The 21997-nt window shown below is 40.3% G+C and overlaps 2 protein-coding genes across 2 annotated transcripts; one reads left to right on the top strand and one right to left on the bottom strand.

The window, feature by feature from the left end:
- The first annotated feature begins 635 nt into the window (after positions 1-635).
- Positions 636-4955, top strand: ppil1 (peptidylprolyl isomerase (cyclophilin)-like 1). The gene is made up of 4 exons (XM_083971495.1): positions 636-810; positions 1122-1276; positions 4419-4487; positions 4697-4955. Exons 1-4 carry the CDS (start codon positions 755-757, stop codon positions 4915-4917), a joined length of 501 nt encoding a protein of 166 aa, XP_083827621.1. The 5' UTR covers positions 636-754; the 3' UTR covers positions 4918-4955.
- Positions 4956-7231: 2276 nt separating this feature from the next.
- On the bottom strand, positions 7232-20088 carry LOC310986329 (sodium- and chloride-dependent GABA transporter 2-like; the record flags this gene model as incomplete). Its single annotated transcript, XM_083972176.1, has 14 exons — positions 7232-7342; positions 7490-7660; positions 7755-7855; positions 8403-8505; positions 9513-9650; positions 9734-9846; positions 10515-10639; positions 10967-11070; positions 11162-11296; positions 14715-14847; positions 17634-17721; positions 18095-18235; positions 18339-18473; positions 19914-20088. The coding sequence occupies 14 exons, from the start codon at positions 20086-20088 to the stop codon at positions 7232-7234; spliced, it is 1773 nt and encodes a 590-aa protein (XP_083828302.1).
- Positions 20089-21997: the final 1909 nt, after the last annotated feature.

Genomic DNA, 21997 nt, shown 5'->3' with positions numbered 1-21997 from the left:
ATTTCAGTCCCTCTTTTTATTTATAATATAGATTTCCAATACATTATGTTTACAAAGAAAAATGCATTTTGTCAGAACTGAGAGGGTATCAGATACAATATCACACAATTAATCATTGTAATCTGTAAAGTCCCATGCACAATAAAATAATGAAGCAAATGAATAGCATTTTGCAGCATTTGTTGATAAAAAAAAGGTTGTTTTTATTCATATTTTTTACTTCTAGCTATTCTTTTTTTATGCTAATTTACAGTCTCTTTTTATTTATGGTTGCACCATCTGGTTTGGCATATGACAATGACAATAGGATAATCTATTCGTACTTACACATGAAGAATTTCATATGATCACACTTATTTTGGTCGATACAACTGATCAAGTGTGTTCAGTAATACATCTGATTAGTAAAATGGCAGTCAGTTTGATTACAAAAATAATTACATGCACCAAATGACAATAATATTATGAACTGTGATAAATTATGACTATCAGCTACACAGGGGGACATTTCACACGGCTTCTCTCCCATACTGAAGCCATGACTGAAGCCCACATGGTGATTCTGCCCAGCAGGAGGCAGCCATGAGCCGCAGACTTCCTGTTGCCTGCAGAGGAAATGAGCGGCAGCCGCAGAGGAAGAAACGTCCCCGTGTTTTGAATGAATGTGCTGCTGCTGCTCTGATGAATTGTTGCCTTCTCGTTTAACAACTACGATTTGTTTGGACACGAGTGGAGTTCACTGTTTGTAGTGACAATGTCAGGAATACCTCCGGACACCTGGCAGCCGCCAACAGTTTCCTTTGAGACGACGTGAGTTTTTATTTAACCCCCCGAATGCTAACTCTGCTAGCTAGCTCCCAGTAACGTGAAGTCTGTTGGCTAGCTGCTGGTGTTAGCCTCTATGGTGTTAGCCTATATATATATATAATTTACGTTTAAAAAACCCGCGTCGACCCACTAATTTTAATGGGAAAGCGGCTTAAGTCAACTCAGAGTTCAGGGATAGACTTACCTCCTCTCTGGAATAGCGTTACCCCCTGTAAACTCTGGTTCTCTGCTTTGGTTTTAGTTGGCTTGGTGTGAGTGTGCTCTGTAAACTACAATGACCGACTGTGTTGCAGGATGGGGACGGTGGTGGTGGAGCTGTACTGGAGACAGGCTCCCAAGACCTGCAAAAACTTCGCAGAGCTGGCGAGGAGGGGATACTACACCAACACCAAGTTTCACAGAATAATCAAAGACTTCATGGTGCAGGGTGGAGATCCTACTGGGACAGGTGATTATGACACCACTGGGACTGTGCACCCACCATGGTCTATCACTCATTTGTCATGGTTTGAGCCAGATTCCCTTGCTTTACACAACAACCTTACATTTATGTTGATGGTTCAAGGTCAATTGGTACACATCCTTTTAACTGCTTCTAGTCAGTGCTAACCAGTAGAGTTAATTCACACACATGAGGCTGCACATATCATATCATATCAATATGTGGCCTTATAAGGAAGAGGGGCTCTTTATTGGCATTGCAACTAAATCCATTGTGCTGATATCAACAGATGCTCATTGAAATGTGCTTTGAATAATTATTAGAAATTAAAGGGATAGTTCACCCAAAATTCAAATTTCACTCATTATCTACTCACCCTCATGTCGACTAAGGGCTGGGAGAAGTTTCAGAGTCCTCCGTGCCTTCTCTGAGTTACAGCGGGGCTCCGTGCAGCACTGCATGTCCATATGACGGTTGCGAACGGAGCTCACTTTTCTTCGTCCAAAAAGACACACCAAAAAACATCTAAATACCTCCATAGTGCTCGTCTGTAATGTCCCTCTTGTACTGAAGCCCCAACATGAGAAATTGTTTCGAAAAAAATTAAATAAGTATATATTTTAAGCTTGTTTGTAGCGGAAGCTCCCAGTGTTGCTCTGCCGGAATCTCGCGCGATTTGCGGGGCCGTGAACTGGATGTCAATGCAAATCGCGCGAGATTTGGATGGACCAGGAAGAGCAGTGCTGGGAGCTTCCGCTACAAACAAGCTTAAAGCTGCCCTGTGGAGTTTATACATATAAAACAATGTCCGTTACATTGCAGCCACTGCCAAACGACTTATTAGGATGATCATTGAACGCATCTCCACCACACAAGAGTCCCTGGTTTACCCAGGAGCGCAATTGCCTCTGAGGAGCGACTTTCCCGCGCTGTCGCACAGGGAATTACGTTTGAATTACGCATGCAACGCAACGTTCGGATTTGACGTAGAGTTTAGAGCGCTGGTAAACAGAAGAGAAGAAGAACATGTTATAAAATTGTCTAGTCTGATCTGTGCAGCCGGTGGAAGCACTGCCACCGAGCCACCGTGCCGGTGTTACACCGGAGCGGAGGAGACCCGACGGCGGATTCGTCCCGACTCCCGCCTCCCTCCCCCTCGACACGCACCGCACCGTAACTGGAGAGATCCGCCCGGTGAGCGCGTTCAGAGTTGACCACCGTACCCCCCCTCCCCCTCTCGCTGACCTCCTTCTCCTCCTCCTCCTCCTCTCTTCTCCTCCTCCTCCTCCTCCTCTTCCTCGCAAGAGCCCCGCGGAGCCCAGTCTCTCCCTCCTCTCCCACACTTCAGCACCTGTCCTGCTACAGCCTGGCTCGCTCCACCGTCCTTTATTTTTGAAGTAACTATAACTAATAATAATGCAACGTATTGCCTAACTATACACGCGTATGAGTGATCAGAACAGTAAATTGTTTACACTAGGAGTAAAGTCATTTAAAACGAGGAACGAGCCGACACGGTGCAGCAGGTGCTGAAGTGCGGATGAGAGGAGTGGACAGACCGGGCAGGAGCAACCAGCCCAGGCGTCTCGTCGGTCCTCTGCCGTCTTTAATGTCTCGAGACACCCCTTTCAATCCGTTTAAGGTTATTTGTTTGTGTTTAGGGAGGCTATATTTGCTTAGAATATTTTTTGGCAACCAGAAAAGCAATGTTTGACCCGGCGTGGCGGCGCCATCACACTCGCTCGCAAAAAAAAAAAAGACAAGAAAAAAGGAAAGAAAAAACGCACTTACACACATTTTGGAGGAGGGAAGCGCGTCACAGCATCATTTTTATTAAATCATAGTTTTCTATAAATTAAGACAGTGTGCAGGACTATTTTTCACCCAGCCCCCCCAAAATGTAGGCCTATGTATAAAAATATGAAAATAAATTGCGTGTAGGCCTAGATATCGTTTAGGGATTTTTTTTACTAAACGTTTACAGTTTCATTCCGTGTAAACGTTTACACATGTATAAGGTCACACCCCTAAATAAATGCCAAAGCTGAATGACTACAACTTTTTTTTCTCTTCCTACTTCGCCAGTCACCTGGTTGCCTGGTTACCTGCACTTACCGTTCGGAGAGGGAGGGAGGGAAGGGGGGGGGTTAACGTCATCGAACGGCGCAGACTGACTGTTGCAGTAGCCAACTCGAAAAAAAACACGGCTGATGGCTCGTAATGAGCAAAACTCCACAGGGCAGCTTTAAAACAAATACTTATTAAATTTTTTCCGAAACAATTTCTCATGTTGGGGCCTCAATACAAGAAGGACATTACAGACGAGCACTATGGAGGTATTTAGATGTTTTTTGGTGTGTCTTTTTGGACGAAGAAAAGTGAGCTCTGTTCACAACCGTTATATGGACATGCAGTGCTGCACGGAGCCCCGCTGTAACTCAGAGAAGGCACAGAGGACTCTGAAACTTCTCCCAGCCCTTAGTCGACATTGAGGGTGAGTAGATAATGAGTGAAATTTGAATTTTGGGTGAACTATCCCTTTAAGCGCTACCGGATAAACAGTTTGGCGCTCCACTCATATGTCATTAAACCACAGAAGAAGAAGGGGGCGCAACATGATGATGTCATGAAAAACCTCAGATGGTGGAAATGATGTGGAAATAGTGATGGAAATATATCATTTCTGTTAGTTTGATCCAGCTGTTTTTATACAGATGAGTGGAAATCACTTAATGATTACGCAAAATTGTGGTCAGCTCAAATGATTGCGATCAGGCAATTATGTGATAATTGTGACAGGCCTATTTATCTATGTAACGCCAAATTACACAGTCACAAAAAATTAGATAATAAATGGAAGTACCCATGTTAAAAGCAGTGATATTTCTGTCAAGGTGCGTTTCCAAATGTATGGTAAATTCTACGCTGTTTCAAGAGTCAGTGTCCCCACAGACAAAGCTTGAATACACCATCTTTGTCTTATGAAAATAATCGAGGGAATGTGCTGCTACTTTCAGATTTTTTTTACATTAATAATTTAACTGCTGCTGAAATAATAAAAACTAAATAATTGTTCGGTGCAGCCCCAATGTCAGTTTTCTCAGTTGAGAGTAAATGTGGAGTTTTGTGATCTCTGTATTCCCAACAGGTCGTGGTGGTGCCTCCATATTTGGTAAACAGTTTGAAGATGAGCTGAACCCAGAACTGAAATTCACAGGTAAACAATCACAGTGGATGAGAATTTAGGCTTAAAAATAAAGGCTCTTTCTTGGCTACTTTTCATGATTTTCTTGAAGTCTGGTTCTAATTAACCAACACAGTGTTACTGATGTGTGAGTGTGTTACTGTTTTATATCAATGTCCTGCTTAAAAGTGATAGCAAGTCACAATTTTCAAGTTTCTTATTTCTTTTGTGTGTTTGTTTAGGTGCTGGTATTCTGGCCATGGCCAATGCAGGACCAGACACCAATGGAAGCCAGTTCTTTCTCACCCTGGGACCCACCCAGTGGCTGGATGGAAAGCACAGTATTTTTGGAAGAGTATACCAGGGCATGGGAGTGCTGAACCGGATTGGGATGGTGGAGACAAATGGTCAAGACCGTCCAATGGATGAAATCAAAATTCTTAGATCCACTGTACCCAATTAAGATGCTGTAGATTTCTTTTTGTATCAATGGTTTGTAATTTTTTTTTAAATAAATTCCTGATAAATTTATAAATATGATGATTAGTTGTTGTTTTTTTCATGAATCTGACACTGCTAAACTATGGAATAGATGAAAATGATGCAGCACTTATTGTAAATAAGTGATAAGTATCACTTATAAGAAGTCTAAAGTATATTGTAGAGACTAATGGCACAGCATAATATTTTCTGTAGTATTATACTCTAGGTATTTTACTGAAAATAATAAATGAGTGCATGATAAGTAATTCAAATCAAATGAGTAAATATGTTTTATTAGTAGTTTATAAAGAATTACATTTTCTATTTTCTCTACTTAAATTCTAAGTTTATAAAATAGTTTAGTTCATCCGATTATGAGGACATAGGACATAGACACAGGATTTCATATTATTTCAAAGTTCGAAAAAGAAGCTGTTAAGCTTATAAATGCCTACCCTTTACCCTCTGTCCCATTAATTTACCCTGTCAAGTCATTTATGATTTCTAATGCTGCCAAAAATAGAATAGTGTGTGTTCCAGGGTGAGTGTGATGTCCAAAATATTTTTTGTAAGAGACCCCCCATTAATTCTCAGCAGTAATTCATGATGAATAATTTATTAATAATGTGCCCACATATTGCTTTACTCTAACTCACATTAAGAAATTATAAAAATGAAACATCTTTATTGCCTCATGTATTTTATTATACAAACATCAACTTGTATAAAGACAAAAAAATATATCAAAAGACATTTCCAGTAGAGTAGTACAAAAGAACATAAAAAACAAAAAATACTATGTAGATAGAAAAGTAAAAGTCATTTTTAAGGCACATAAAGATTTGTATTAAAATTCAAGTGACAAGTAGTTTAACAGTCATTTTGACAGCCTGAGGATGTATATCCTTTTGACCTAATATGTTCCTCTGTGCTTTTAAAAATGATGTAGAAAACATTTAGCAGGATCACACCAGTGTAATTGATGTTTTTAGTGGTTTCAGTTTGAGTTTACATCAGTACAGTATGAAGTCAACTCTGCTGATGTAGATCACGTTGATGCTGTGGTGTCGGGAGCTATGGAGAGTTTCACAGATGGAATCACATGAATGGTTCAGTCTGTTATAATAGGAGGCCGGCTGCTATTCAGGCCTTTCCAGTTAATAAAACAAGGAGACTGCGGAGAACAAAGAAACACGGGATCCATCCATCGAAATATAACCAAAGAGTTAAAACGACATTCTCATGCATGTGTGTGGTGAACTACTTGTTGGCTGGAAGTGAGATGCTGTCAGAGCTGAGCTAACTTAAAGCTAACCTAATAAACGTCTGACCTTAACTACTGTATGTACCATATAGAAATGACAATGAGTTGTGGAAAGTGTGGAATCTGTTTAAGCAACTACACCAATATACAAATTATCTACCAAAATTAGACTTAATGTATGTGTTAATTCAAATCATTGGCCTACATAATGGAACAACCCATAGTGTGAATCAGCTCCCTGACATCAATCAGCTCACAGTTGCAAGCTGAACCACATCTGCCAATGGAAAAAGTGGCTAGTTCAGCTAATAAATCCTGTCTGAAGTTTTTCAATATAACCAAGGTTACTTGCACAGCAGTACACACTGTACATACTGTACTGCTGTGCACCAATCAGAATTTGACTGGCACATCTAAATTTGATTAAATAACACAGGCAGACAGGATTTGATTGATTCGATATTTCATGTTCAAAAAAAATGTTCAGACATTTTAACAAAAATATATTTTACTCTCATTTGCATAGTCATTCCTTTATTCTTTTACTCTTATTCTTCAACTATTCTGGGGCAACGGTTACGCAGAGGAGGGAGCAGAGAGTGTAGGGGAGATTTCATGCACAGTTATGGATTATACTATATCATAAAGAAATTATTAGTCAATTAAAATTGCATATTACATTAACAGTTGCTAACAGTACTTTACTATCTACAATGCCCTGCCAGTTGTTGGTTCTGTGTCCTGGACAACACACTAAAGCATACAAAAACACTGTAGTGCTTTAGATTTGGAGGTATTTCAAATCTGGGTTGTAGAAATTACACATCAAATATAAAAGAGGAAACATTAGATGTAAAAATTATAATATTAATAATAACAAACCCCAAAAAACATAAACTATTCGACTTTGATATTTACTGTATTCAGATTGGTAACCTCACCATCATACGTAACACCACACCATATAAATATATACTGTATGTAAGTCACCTAAAATCAAACAAGAAAAGTTATTTTCAGGACTTGCAATTCATTGAATATTGATATTTCTTCCATCATCCTTGACTTGCAGTGCCACACTGACACTTTCCTTCTCCTTGACTGGCAGGTCATCTGCAGGCCGAGAGCTTTTCTTGAGGCGCTAGGGAAAGGTATTGATATTGTCAAAGTACTGTATATAGCCCGCATTAGCACAGCTTGCACCGGCAACACAAATAGGTGAAGTATACAAATTAAAATCTTTGTAGTTGAAATGAATTGCATATTACCCACTAACAACATCACTGACCTGCCAGAGAGTCCCCTTTTCCTTGGCCAGTTTGAAGATCATGATGACAGGAATCATAGTTAGAGAAGACATGGACAGGAACCAGCCGATGCAGTAGGCCCACCATGGATACACATAGGAATTGTTGAATCTCAGGGGCATGTATTGCAAGACCATAAATGCAAGTGTGCCCTGAAAAGGGGAACAAATCACAGGTATATCTGGGATCAAGATGAAAAAATATTCATATAAATGTAATGGATCCTCTACTGCTAAAGACACTTACACTGCAAATTAGAGGGGTGGTATAAAGCCAGCAGTACTTGATCAGTGATAGAGGCTTATACCCAATCATGTCCTGAATGTTGTCAGAGAAACGCTCAGCACCTGAGACAAACACATCACATGAGCCCTAAACAAACACCCTGGTTTGGCCTTTATACGTATGTGGGTTCTACGTTTTTCAGTCCTTAGTTTTGGCTTAACTAAACACAGCTAGACATTGTACCAAATATCTAAAGCTAACCTCTTGCTACTCTTCTGCACCTAATTCTCAATAGCAGAGTTTCGCCTTGAGGCCCACCAGCCTTATTAATTAGCTGTGGTTGCATAGAGAAATAATGAACTTGACTTGTGACCCTAGTTTCTTATTAGATTACAAATTAATCTTAAAACAAAATGTATGCTTTTCCAAAACTTTTGCCTCTTGAGTTCAGGAGATGTTGCTTTTCCAACATGTTTCTCTTTTTTTTTGTTTGGTTTCCAGTAGTTTAAGTAGTTGTTTTGTGGAATAAAGATACACACAGACATCTTTAACTTCAGCCCCTTAGAGTTAATAATGGAATTGGGCATTAGCATTGTTTTATAGGCTAGGATTGAAAATTGGTTTTAAGATAATGTAGCACAGCACAGAACACTGGTAGCCGTGTCTTACCATAAATCCATCCAATGACCACTGACTGGAGGATTGCCATCAGAAGCAGAGTGGGACCACTGCATACATAGTGATCAAAGATCTGCAGAATGTATGCACCGGCCTAGAATTAAAACAAACAAAGGAATTGATGTGGATTTCACCTTTCAGTTTTCTACAGAACTCATAGTAATTTTCTTTTTTTTCTGCAAGATGCAAAATTAGGAATGTTTTAATTAATGTGCACTCAAACTGGCCTGGATGTGCTGGGATATGTTATGCATATGTGTATGCGCAGATGCATGTATAGTACTGTACATGTACAAACATTTTAAAGGGATGGCCAATTCACCTATTGCCATAATCCCTATAGTTTTAGGAGTAGGTTCATTACCTGTAATTGTTGGTGAAAGCTGTTTTCCTCATCAAACTCATCAAATACACAATCCAACAACTCCAAAACGCTCTTGTGGACAAGTTGTGACCTGCACATTCACCACGCTATGAGATAATAATGTAATAACATTACAGGACGGAGTTCTTTTCAAGGCGAATGAGTAGCCGGAACTACATTCCAGACATGGCTGCTCAGCAGAGCGTGTAGGTCACAACTTGTCCATGAGAGTGTTTTGGAGTTGTTGGATTGTGCATTTAGTTTGATGAGGGAAATGCAAAAGTACCGTGCAGAGCTCACGTCTCTGCCCCGTCGATCTAAAAACAGCTTGGACTGACAATTAAAGGTAATGAACCCACTCCTAAAACTATAGGGATTATGGCAATAGGCGAATTTGCCAAAATGTTGAACTATCCCTTTAAGGACTTCAGATTTCTAGATTCTTTTCCATTATGCAGTACCATCTGAGAGACCTCTGATCGGTCCCAAATTTATTCTGCAGCATGACAATGACCCAAAATTTACAGCCAGTGTCAAAAATAACTATTTCAATAAAGTGTGTTCTTAATCCATAAATAAAGACTATTCATGGCATTATTTTTTTAATCTTCATTTTACTTCTTAAAAAAAGAAGTCATACTAATTAATGTGCTGGGTATTAAATGAGGCTGTTGATTGCTCCAACATGATGATGATTTGTTACGTGACGTACATTGTATCTAGTTGTCAAAGCTCACCTCTGATACCAGAAACAGTCCAAGTAAATAACTTAGAATACAGATGAACATCAGGAGGAGCTCTCTGCGGTATCCTTTTCTAATCTGGGAGGGGAAGACATCTGTAATAGAGGTCATGATGCTCTCCAGCCCGATAAACTGGAGCATGACAGAGACACAAGTTAGTGTAGGAAAAGCACTGCAGGATGTTTTGTGGGAGAAAAGAAGCACCTGCTGCTCACCTGACCGTCTATGCCTAACAAGATGATCATGGTGAAGAAGCACACGGACCAGACCTGTGGGCACGGCAAAAGGGTCACAGCCTGTGGGTAAACTATGAAGACGAGACCAGGGCCTAGAAAGAGAAACTGAGTAAGTCGCTGCTTCCAGGGTATATTTTAATGCTGTCACTTAAAGGAGAATTCACTCCTTCTCCCCCCAATTGTTGGGGGGAGTGTTGGGGGGAGCAAAAAACACGACTAAAATTGATGCAGGCAAACCGGAGTTACACCATGGCTACCCGGCGCTAGGGATAGCCACAACGCTAAAGTATGAGGGCAATTTTTTCAACCACAACAAACACTCAAAAAACGATCAAATATCTATGGTACATGACTCGAATCCTGACACACCACTGAACTCATATAGTGTACAGTAAAGTAGGCTATAAACTTTGTGTTTTTGCATGTAATCACTGATTACCGATTATCACTGTGATTACATGCAAAAACACAAAGTTTATACTGTTTAAACTGTATGTACACTATATGAGTTCAGTGGTGTCGAGTCATGTAGAATAGATATTTGATTGTTTTTTGAGTGTTTGTTGTGGTTGAAAGAATTGCCCCCAAGGGTTAGCGTTGTCGCTATCCCGAGCACCGGGTATCCATGGTGTAACTCCGGTTTGCCTGCATCAATTTTAGTCGCGTTTTTTGCTCCCCCCAACACTGGGCGACCATCAGGAAAACGATTTTGGAGGTCAAAAATGGCCGGAATTCTCCTTTAAATTGATGATGATCGTACCTGACTCAGCAACTGTAGAAATATCAACACCTTGTTTTACTGACATGTAGCCCAGAACTGAGAAGATGGCGAAGCCAGATATAAAGCTGGTCCCACTGTTCAACAAGCAAAGAAAGAAGGAGTCTCTGCAAACCAGACACACCGCTGTTGGTCAGTATTTCTGGGTAACGCAACCTTGGCAAGATTGATAACAGAATGAGAAGTAGTGATTACCATGTTGCAGAAAAATAAGGCCCAGTAGGTTTAGTGTATGATGAAAATGTTTTTAAGTCAGCCAGGATGGAATATTAATAGATGCACAGATTACAAAACTTGAAAATGAAATCAAGATTTGACTTAATTGTTCCACACAGCAATATTACAGTACAGATTAGACAGTATGTCCTACTGTTGAAAAACTACATTTAGTGGCAAACCATTTGGATGATGATACACAATGATTAACTACCCACCTGTAACAGTTGTTGTTGTACTTGTTGTAGCTCCCCAGTGTAGTCAGACATCCCAAACATATGGCGTAGGAGTAAAATACTTGTGTTCCAGCGTCCATCCAAACCTACAAACCAGTGAAAAAATGCTTTACTTTCTAACAGTTATTTCAGCTATACACTAGTCTGGTGCAAAGGAGACTGTAGGCTGAATGACACCTGTGGGTCGGCGAGCCGTGAGGCATTGGGGTATAGGTAGTACTTGATGCCATGGAGGGCTCCAGGAAGGGTCATCCCTCTGAGAAACAGCACGATCAGCATGATGAAGGGAAACGTGGCTGTGAAGTAGGCGGCCTAGATTAAAGCAGAAAAACCCTTTGAGACAAATCATAATACACCTATTAGACCAGTGGTTCCCAACCTTTTTTGGCTCATGACCCCATCTTGACATCACAGATCTCTGGCAACCCGTCAATCAAGATGTGCAAGCTCAGATATTTTTATATGCTGCAATATTTTTTATCAGTAATCTTTTTTTTTTTAATCAATTAATAGACATTTCAGGCGACTCCATTTGAATTCCAGGCGACCCCACGTGGGGTCCTCCTGATCCCAAGGTTGAAAAACACTGTATTAGACATCAACAGGTGACATGAATAACAGTGAATAACACTTCATCATGGCTCCTGTTAGTGGGTGGGATATATCAGGCAGCAGGTGAACATGTTGTCCTCAGAGTTGGTGTGTTAGAAGCAGGAAAAATGTTCAGTGTAAATATCTGATCCAGTTCTCCAAGGACAACTGCGTCTCTCATGTGAAAAGCCATTATTTTCAGCCTTATGTTTATTATTATTACTTATATATGTGTTTATGCATGTGTATTTTTTTTAAACCCATTTATTGACTTTCATTTTATTTTATTTATTTGTCTATCTTTTATTATTAGCCTACTATTATTTTTTTTATGTTACTGGTTTACCTGCTTTTGCTTTTTTACACCCATGTATGGTGGCCGTGAGGGGCCAGGACACTGCAAACTCCACAACACAATACATTAAGAAAAACGCGCTGTAAACTCCACAACTGAATGAATTTTCAAACCAATCTGTATTAGGACCATAGAGGACGAGTTTTTTTCAAAGAGGTAAGTGTTCTTTTAACAGACTTGTCAATGTGTGATACCACAGTGGCTGTGCATCACTTTCAAGTGTCCCTTGGAAACACCATTGTGTTGTGACATTTGCAGCGCGTTTTTCCTTAAAGTGTTGTGTTGTGGAGTTTGCAGCGTCCTGGCCCCTATATTTTTATGTAATTTTTGTTATGATATTAGATGTACACAATGCTTGTATCATTTGATTTGTCATTGCTTTAAAGGAGCATTATCGCAAATCCAAATTCTTAATTCGGCCACTAGATGGAGCCAGGCGGAGCATATCAGATATAAACAAGCGGGCAGCTGTCAGAGAGAGAGAGGAGCCTCGTTTAGTCCTCCCCTTCTCCCCCTCCTCCTCCCCCCTCCTCCCTCACCAGGCTGAATGAACGTGCAATCGCGGGAAAGGAAAAAGAAAACTCGCTAGTGGAAGCGGCAGCTCTACTCGCGCACAACCACAACAACGGCAACAACAGCAACTGCAACTTCCTCCTACAAATGTATAATCGTTGGTGTGACGTGCAGACCGCAGTGGGACGATTCAGTGACGGTAAGCAGCCTAACACTGCTACATTACAATTTACTGTTGCATTTTTCTGGTTCGGAGGTCGGATTTGCGAGTTTTGAGTGCAATTGAACGCAGCAAGCGCTGGGCCGGCTTGGATCATAACAAAGACAAATGCTGCATTTGCCCCACGGACACTAGGCTATACTGTTGGCGATTTTTTTTGTAAATTTAGTTATGGCTCCCCCCGACCCATCTTTTGCATATTTCAGTTTCTTTTATGCTATTACTGCTGTATTTGCGATAATGCTCCTTTAAAAGGAAACAATAAAAAAAAGTATGATTTAAAAAAAAGGAAAAAAAAGTGGTCCAAAGAAGGAACAGTGGTGAAGCGGACACTGAAGTTAGCATTGATACACGTGGGGAGAGAAGGCTGGCCCGTGTGCTCCCATCCAACAGACCAGCTACTGTTCAAAAAAGTTCATGCTGCTTCTGATAGAAAACTGTCACAACACACAGTGCAGCGCAGTTTGTTGTGTATTCGGCAGCAAAAGGGACCAACACAATATTAGGGCAGGTGCTCAGACTGTTAGGCCTGATCAGTGTAAATGATATGAAGTCATGCAGAGGTCACATACTCCCTTTGGGTTATGCTTCGGTATAGGTGTGACAGGAATAAGGAGTTTTTTATGACATGTTCCATCAAGGTGTGCTGCTCAACTAAAAAAATAAAAACAAAGCATACTGATGGAGAAAGTTCACACAGCTGTGTCTTTGGGGAACAGGAATGACAACGCATGAGTCACAGACAGGGAAGTTTGCCAGGCAATGCGTTCACTTGACTTGCCCAGAATCACAGGCCACACACCAGTCCTGCTCAGTCCACTGATCTGCTGTTTCAAAGGTGGCTGCATGTGACCATTTCTTCCTGGCCTGCAGCCAGTTTTGACAACATAGTGAGAAACATTTATCATAATTGAGCCTTTCAACGCTCGTAGCTTGAGAGCAAGTAGCAGGTGAGAGTTTATTGCATGTGGTTGCATGTCGTTCTGAAGTAGTTGCACAACAACGTTGCTATTGCTGGTTGCCGAGAGTAGAGGGACTGATTTTTATTCATCATGTTATTTGTTTGTTTTAAACAAGCTGCCTTCATCAGCTCTACTTGACTGAATAAACCCATCTCCATGTTTTTCCATATTACATGTTGTAGCTAAACTGTTTTCTTGTCTGTATACAACATCTATTGCATGTCTGCCCGTCCTGGGTGAGGGTGAGGGATCCCTCCTCTGTCTCTCACCCTGAGTTTTCTCCTGTTTTTTTCCTCAGCGGATGTGAGAGTCTAAGGACAGAGGATGTTGTTATGATGCTGTGTGAAGCCCCTTGAGACAAACTGTTTGTACAAATGGGCTATACAAAGAAAATTGCCCCGCCTAGCCTCGCCTAAAAGTCTCTATGTATTTGACAACTGCAGTAAATCAGTAAAAGCTGGTACAGCATTAGCGTAAGAATATAATCTGTGGTTTGGTGACGTTTGCATAGATCCCAGTTTCAAGAATGTGCACACATTGGAACCAACTCTGACAACCACCACTCCACAATTGTTTTCCTCCACCAGCCAGTCGGTCCGGTGTACTACAGTCACCAACTCTAGTTGTCCAAAATGTTTCTCTTTTGTTACAATGTGGCCAGAACATGTTGAAATTTTGCATATTAAATATCAGCACTTACTCATTTTATCCTTTTAGATTTTTGTGAAATTTTGTCAGAATTAGCATAGATTGAGGTGACTTTTTTTTATTGCATTTTTTTTTTTTTTTTTTTTGCCTTGATTTGGTTTGATTTGGACAGTGTAGAGAGACAGGAAAGCAGGGAGAGACACTGGGGGAATGACATATGCAAAGGATCATCTCAGCCTGGAGTTGAAGCCCCTCAGGTGTAACAACACGGGACATGCTCACTCATTAATCGACCACCGAGCACCCCCAGGTGATTTATGACTTTTAACTTTTTAACTGACGGTTCAACCTTGAATCCATTGAACATTTGAATGAAATTTGAATAAATTCTCTCTGAGCATGGGTGATTTTTCATGACAAACAACCTGCTCACAGGCCTACCTTTCCCGTGGATCTCACTCCCTTCCAAACACAGAAGTAGCAAATGATCCAGGACAGAAGAAGGCACAAAGAAAGGTCCCATCGTATGTTTCCTATGGTCTCTATCCCGGTGGATATATTCAACACCCGTCGTCTGTAAAAACAGAAGTATTTTCAGTACATTTAAACCAATTATTTGATGCAATCTATTGTAAATGCCCAAACATCTTCAAGTGTCTGTTTGGATTCAACAAAACAGCAGGAAATAAGCAGAATGCAGTGACTATTGTACTACTAATAATACGACTACTACTACCAGTAATAATAATCATAAAAATCATAATGATAATTAACCCCACAATATTCAATTCCTACAGATGCAGTCACTGTGTGTGTATCAGTGTGGAGAGATCTTAAAACAAGCAGCAAGTAACCACATTCTCTACAAACTAAAAAAAATTAATAAATCATTAGGCACCAGCTCTGGTACTGTGGAATTAGTTGAATATCCAATTCAAAGTCCATCTGTTAACATACGATGATGTTAAATATCAGCAACTATACTTGTTGAGCGCACAATGAAAGACCCTTCACACTTGCAGTACACAGGTGCTTTCAATTATTCCCCCCCCCCCCCCCCCCCCCCGTTAACATGTTTTAAAAAAAACAGCCCCACACCCAGGATGCAGCTTCTCTCTCTCTCTCTCTCTTTTTATTTTTTATTGGTGAAGTGTTTTAAAAAATATTCAGGCACCTATTTAAAGGTCCCATATTATGCCGTTTTTCAACCATTTTACATGGGTCTAAGTTGTCCAACCATATTGTATTCGTATTGTATTGTCCCCAAATCAATCTGCAGCTCTATATCTCAGCAATCTAAAAGTGTCTCTCCAGAGCTCTCCTGCGAACGAGCCATTTCTGTGTCTGCACCTTGAAATGCAAATAAGATGTGTAAACCACGTCCACTCTACACCTGCCACGGGGAGAGGGTGTGGTTTTCGCTACAGGTAGCCTACATAGTCTACTTGCCAACAATGAGTACCCGGAAATGTTGAGTACCCCAAAGTTTTATGTTAGAAATATATAGTATGGGTCCCCAGTATTTAGAAACTGCCGGATGCTAACTTATATATATTGGGCAATTAGTATAATTGACATAATTAGCATACATTAGTATAATTGCTATGGGCAATATTTCAACAAAATTGACTTGGCTGATCTGGGCAATATTGGAGTGGTTTTAGGGGTTATTGATTATGCTGAATCCATTTCAAAATTAAAAATGGCTGTCTAAACAGGAAGTGACCAGATTTTGAAATCCATCAAAATCGGCCCACTGGCGGTTAAAATCTGGTCACTTCCTGTTTAGACAGCCATTTTGAATTTTGAAAATGTCAGAAATGGATTCAGCATCATCAATAACCCCTAAAACCACTCCAACATTGCCCAGATCAGCCAAGTCAATTTTGCTGAAATATTGCCCATATAGGCAATTATGCTAATGTATGCTAATTATGTATGTTATGCTAATTGCCCAATATATATAAGTTAGCACCCGGCAGTTTCTGAATACTGGGGACCCATGCTATCTATTTCTAACATAAAACTTTGGGGTACTCAACATTTCCGGGTTCACAATGGGGTCCCATGGGCTGGCAAGTAGACTAACAGTAGGCTACATGTGCCAACGTTGACATTGGGACAGGGGTTGTCACAATGCGACTGTCGCTGTTCAGGAAAAGTCTCAGCGGGCGGAGCTCACGTTTTTCTAGACTGGCCCAGGGGGAGTATAAGGAAGTACCGGGAGGTGGAGTCAGGATCTCAAAAAAGTGTAGCAATCAATTAAGGGAGTGAACAGACTTTTTCACCTCCTTTTGCATAATATGTAGCCTGGTCGCGCCCACACTAGTGACGTCACGCCTCGCAAAAGCGCTGCTGACTTCTAGTCTGGCCAACCGTGCTATTAACTGGATTTCTGTCTCCCGAATTTTCGGGAACTCCACCCTCTTTTTCGAGAGCCAATCAACGTCGAGCCTCTCCAACGGCTCTGGGTAGAGGCGTGTTCAAGTAGAGCAGCGACCGGAACCTCATTGTAAACAGCAGGATGGAGCAGCGGACAAGAGCGGTGTGATTGGTTTAAGCTTCGACACCGCCTATTCTGGCTTCGACCAATAGCAGACTGAGGCATTTGAGGGGGGCGGGTAAACCAGGTTTGAAGGATGCGCTTTGAGAAATGGATTCTCTTAACGTCTTGGCCAGACCCAATGCTGAGTATCAACATTGGAAAGTCGTGCCAACCAAGCTACATAATATGGGCCCTTTAACACAATTTGAGTAGATTTCAACTTTTCAGTTTCTTCATACTGATCTTCCACAATTTAAGTAACTTCCAGCCATTTAATACAAAATGAGTCTCTTTCTTACTTTTTACTTTGTACTATGTGGTTTGATCGGGATCGGTGTGTAAAGACTACGCAGAATAGGGCCACAATCTACAGCTGACTCCTGACTCCTGTCCTGTCTTGCCTGGCCTGAAACTGGCTTGGTTCATTACAGTCGTAAGAAAAAGTTTGTGACCCCTTTGGAATTTCCTATTTTTTCTGCATTAATTGCTTTTCTTTCCATTGCAGGCCTGAAGTCTCTGTCAAACACAACCACACTCACCAATACACATGTGCACACACTCCTCTACCACACACACACAAGTAACTTAATGTGATTACAGCTCCTCAATATCAGTGCTCAGTGAAAGATGATCATGTCTGTCTGATGAGCTCTGTCTTGACCATAAGGTTGTGGGTTTGATTCCAATGTTGACAGAGATGGCAACCTGGGCAGTAGCTCCCGTGGCCCTATCAAAATTTCCCAGAGGAAATTTTCTAGTTTCTTATTATCCACTGATAATCTGTAACTCACTCGTATTGAATCAGTAACACTTACTGCCAGAATTCTCTAACAGATGACGATGAATTTGCAGACGAGGCCCAGTTCGTAGTAGTATTATAGTTGTTTAACACCACACAGGCATCTGAAACAGATCAAACTGTTGTTAAACACAGTTAAGCTGAAAACTCATGCTGAACATTGGTAGATGTGATTAAGTGATACATTAACAGTTCAGGTCAATTTCAGTTGTTGTTTTTGACAGCATGTAGGCCTACAGATTTAAAGTTGTAAAGTGGTATTAAGGTTGTTAGTAATTATGATATCTCCTCTGCATATAGTTTATATTGTTACAAGTAATAACTTTATTGTCTCATAAATCTGTGTACAATACATTCTTATAAATGTCTTTGTACTGTCTAAAATGTTACATTGAGGGATTTAAACTATAGTGTTGCCACATTTTGTTAATGATATGACATTAAAGTTAATACCAGGATTTTAAAAAATGAATTTACCTGTATTCCATGTGTTATTACAGGTGGCCCATGGCAACTCTCCAGAGAAGGATGAGAAAAGGTAAAGAAAAGCCCAGGCTAAGATCACGATGTAGCTGATACATCCATAGAAAATGATTATTTGACTGGCGTATCCCATCCCTGGAACCAACATAAAGTGATATAAAATTGTTAACAATCAGTTCCCTTAGTATTTCTAACTCCCTCTTGTTATCTCAGTGCTGGCAGGTGCATTGGACCTCACCTTCAAACAAGGGGCAGACCCTCCTCCAGCACATGATCCCCCCCAGACTGGTGTACTGGCCCAAGGCTGTTTCCAGTATGAACAGGGGGATGCCACAGGTCACAAGGAACAGGATGTAAGGAAAGAAGAAGGCACCTGCAAATGTAAAAAAGTCGCGGTGATCACGTAGGTTGTTTGTATCATTTCTTGGAGTGTGACAGGCTATATCACATTCTTTCTGTTGCTTTGCATCTTTTAGCAGAGCAGGAAAGCTTTCCTGTGGCTCATCTCTGATTAACGAGGGTCAAGATGCACCAACAGATGAAAGAATTAAAACTTGTTGTAATTACTCAATACTAAGTAATCTGCAACCAATTACATTTCAAACGTAGCCTTTCCAAGACCGCAGATGATTGATATCTACAGCTGAGATATCTCTGTTGACAAGTGTTATCTTTACATAATGTGGATTTGAGCCAGAGAGCTGCAGAGAAATCCAGACCTAAAAACCAGATGTAGTTATGACATCGGAAATATAGGACGTGACCTTTTAAGAGGACACGTTATATGATTTAGGCATCACTGTTTGGCATAGGCCAACTTTTGCTCTATGCCTTTGGAATAGACGTGTACAAAGCTTTTAGACAGGAGTGATGGAGGCAAAATATGGTTCAAAATGATTAGATTGGCACCGCACTACAGCGTTAGGAACAGAAAACCGGAGCTATGAATTATCTTTATTTCTATGACATGAAAAAAGACAAAACTGTGGTGGTATTGTTGTAAAATGATTGATGACATAATGATATATCCTCAGCTTGTTCCTAAAGACTCCACCTGCTTTGTTTTATTTCATGCTTGCCAACATTGTTGTTGTATTTTAATGATGTGTCCTTCAAAGTAACTTTTCAGTCTGTACAGTCATCATTTAAAGGATGGGCCAGAAACAAAATTTAAAAAATTTAAAAAAAATTATCTGTCATCAAGTAAACAGATTGAGACACGTCAGACAGGTTCTGTTCTTTCAAGTTAATGTAGCACGGTTGAACCACATTAACTTCACCATCTTGTGTAAAAGCTGCTCATGTATAAATAACTGGAGATGTGAACTCAGGACTCAGCGACAATGGAGTTTTGTAAGAATATAAAATTGGAGGGATTCAGCGAAGAATGTGACTCTGCTCTTGTACAAACACTGGCAGAACATATTTTTATAGGCTCTCATAACTTGTCAGATCCTTGATCATCACATGTGAAGCAGAGGGAGACACAGACAGAAAGGTTATGTGACAGAATATGGCAGAGCTTGAATAAGGTTGGAATGCATTCATCAGTTTATACTGTGCATTGTCCTTTGTTCACTGTGATTTTTCTTTTTTTTTTTTGTTATTATATTTTCACATATTATGAAGCAAAAAAAAACAATAACATCTAATAATTCTGCCTTGGTAGATAAAAAAAAAGAAAAGAAGAATATCCCAACAATTTACCATCAGGCTATCCAGCTTATATCACGTGAAAGTTGTCAAAAGTTCATCCCACACTTACATCACATAGCTATATTAACCTGAGCAAACAATAAACAGGAATACTCACCGCCACCATTTTTGTAGCACAGATATGGAAATCTCCATACATTTCCCAGTCCAATAATAGCACCAGCAGCAGACAGGATGAACTCCTTTTTACTACCCCACTTTCCACGCTCCTCTGCTGTTTGTGAAGTCATCTCTGGAGGGAGATGGCTCAGCCTGCACAGAGCGTCTGCCATACACCACTGGGGTAGAAGTGATCTACTGGAAAGTCTGGCGTAGATCCACTCATATCTGGATTGACTGGCTTGTTATATATTCTGAGGCTGATTTTTGTGGGGTTACCTAAGTTATAAGATTGCAAGGTATTTTAGCCACAAGGGGGACCTCTAGATGTGCAAACAGGTTTTCTGCCAGCAACTATTCAGTGTGACTAATTCCTTTTTGGACATGGTATTGAAAGGCTTTGAGAACACTGCTCTTTGGCTCACACAAGGTATGAATGACTGATGACTAGAAGACGCGTTGCTTTACCCAAGGCAAATTCATTTTACAGGGTCACAAATACACATTTAGCCTGTCAGTCTTAACTAGTCCGCTGTACAATAAAACATGCCAATGATGTGACATTTCCTATGTGCATAGTCTTATATCTTGTTTTCCATTGGTCAGCTAAATAACAACCTGCCTTTTGAATGCAGTTATAGTGTATTTATATGCTGGTCACTTTTAGAAGTGAACATACAGTATGATTTCAAACTTCTGAGCAACATAGCTTGAGGGGACAGCAACACTAAATCAAATTCACACATTTTTGAAGGCACACACACTGTGTAGGACTCATCAAAGTGCGTCAATCCAGTTAGCAGCAGCCCTGTGGCACGCCATGGTGTTGGCAGGGAGCCGACAAACTCATATAGTAGCCTTCCATGAGAAAAATTCATCTAACACAGTGACGTGGCTGCTTTTAATCTGAAATCCATGTAATCTACAGTAATTACAGCACTTTTGTGATAGAACACTTACACAACATATAGGACATTGCACACAGCGTCTTGTACGCTGTCTTGTCTTGACTTCAAAGCACAAAGTCGCCTATAGTATATATATGAGAGAGAGAGAGAGCTTGTAAACATATTATTATATATTATTATAACTATATATATATATATTTAAACATTGAAGAGCACTAGGCTCTTCAATGTTTAAAAGCCCTCTCTTATTTAATGCTGTTGGAAAAACACTGTTGTGCGTCTCCCCCTGTTCTGCTCCAAGAGGATTATTTCTGTGCAGCTCAGTATTTTAAGGTCACAGCAGGGTGCTCTTCAAGATCTTTGGTCCGTCCACGGAGTGCAAAGTGACACTTCTAGCAGGTACTGGAGCTCATTGGTTGCTTATGGGGTTCCTCAGCTTTCACATGAGAGCATACCATACATCCAATTAGAGTTATCACCAGTGGCCTAAAGATTCATATGATTCTAAAGTCCCAATGGCTGTGTCCAAAAACTGCTCTGAGCAGAACGCCTGTCTTCACAAACTGATTCAGACAACAACAGTATTAGCAACAGAGTTTATCTATAAGTGTTCATCATGCAGATTTATGATTAGATGCTATTTTTAGATTATTACTGATGCATTTATTTACTTTATCCACAATATAAACACTGATCATGTTTTATATATTAACTCTGTAGTAACAAATATAGCTGCAAAATGACGAAGAGTAAAACTGCAGTTGTTTCCTTTATAAGTTATGAAACTGGACGGGGATACGTTTTGTAACCGGCAGTTGGGTTATAACACAAAAAGGGTGGGTAAGGGTTTCATAATGTCTGATTTTAATGGAATGCAACAACCAAACTTTATGACTTGGCTTAGCAGGACTTCACTAGTTTTTTAGTTTTAGTTTTTTTTTTTACTTTATTGTCTCCCTTGAGAGAAATTTGTCTTGGACACAAGAGAAAATATCTGTTCACATATAGCACAGAACACTTCAGAACACACAGAATTGAAAACCTTTGTTAAACTCTGCTCTGAGCACTCCACCAGAGCTTTAAGATCTGTCTCAAGTGGAGATTGTAACATCCCTAAGCGTAGCTCTGCCTTTGCTCAATCTGCCTTCTCTTTTAAATCTGTCAAATCATGGAA

Source organism: Trachurus trachurus (assembly GCF_905171665.1).
Source record: "Trachurus trachurus genome assembly, chromosome: 5".
NCBI lineage: Eukaryota > Metazoa > Chordata > Actinopteri > Carangiformes > Carangidae > Trachurus > Trachurus trachurus.
The sequence above is the reverse complement of the archived record's forward strand: the minus strand, read 5'-3'. Positions and strand labels throughout refer to the sequence as shown.

Coding starts and splice junctions, on each gene's coding strand:
- ppil1 (XM_083971495.1), top strand. CDS start 755: ATGTCAGGAATACCTCCGGACACCTGGCAGCCGCCAACAGTTTCCTTT. Junction 811..1,121: donor ACAGTTTCCTTTGAGACGAC/GTGAGTTTTTAT, acceptor ACTGTGTTGCAG/GATGGGGACGGTGGTGGTGG. Junction 1,277..4,418: donor TGGAGATCCTACTGGGACAG/GTGATTATGACA, acceptor TATTCCCAACAG/GTCGTGGTGGTGCCTCCATA.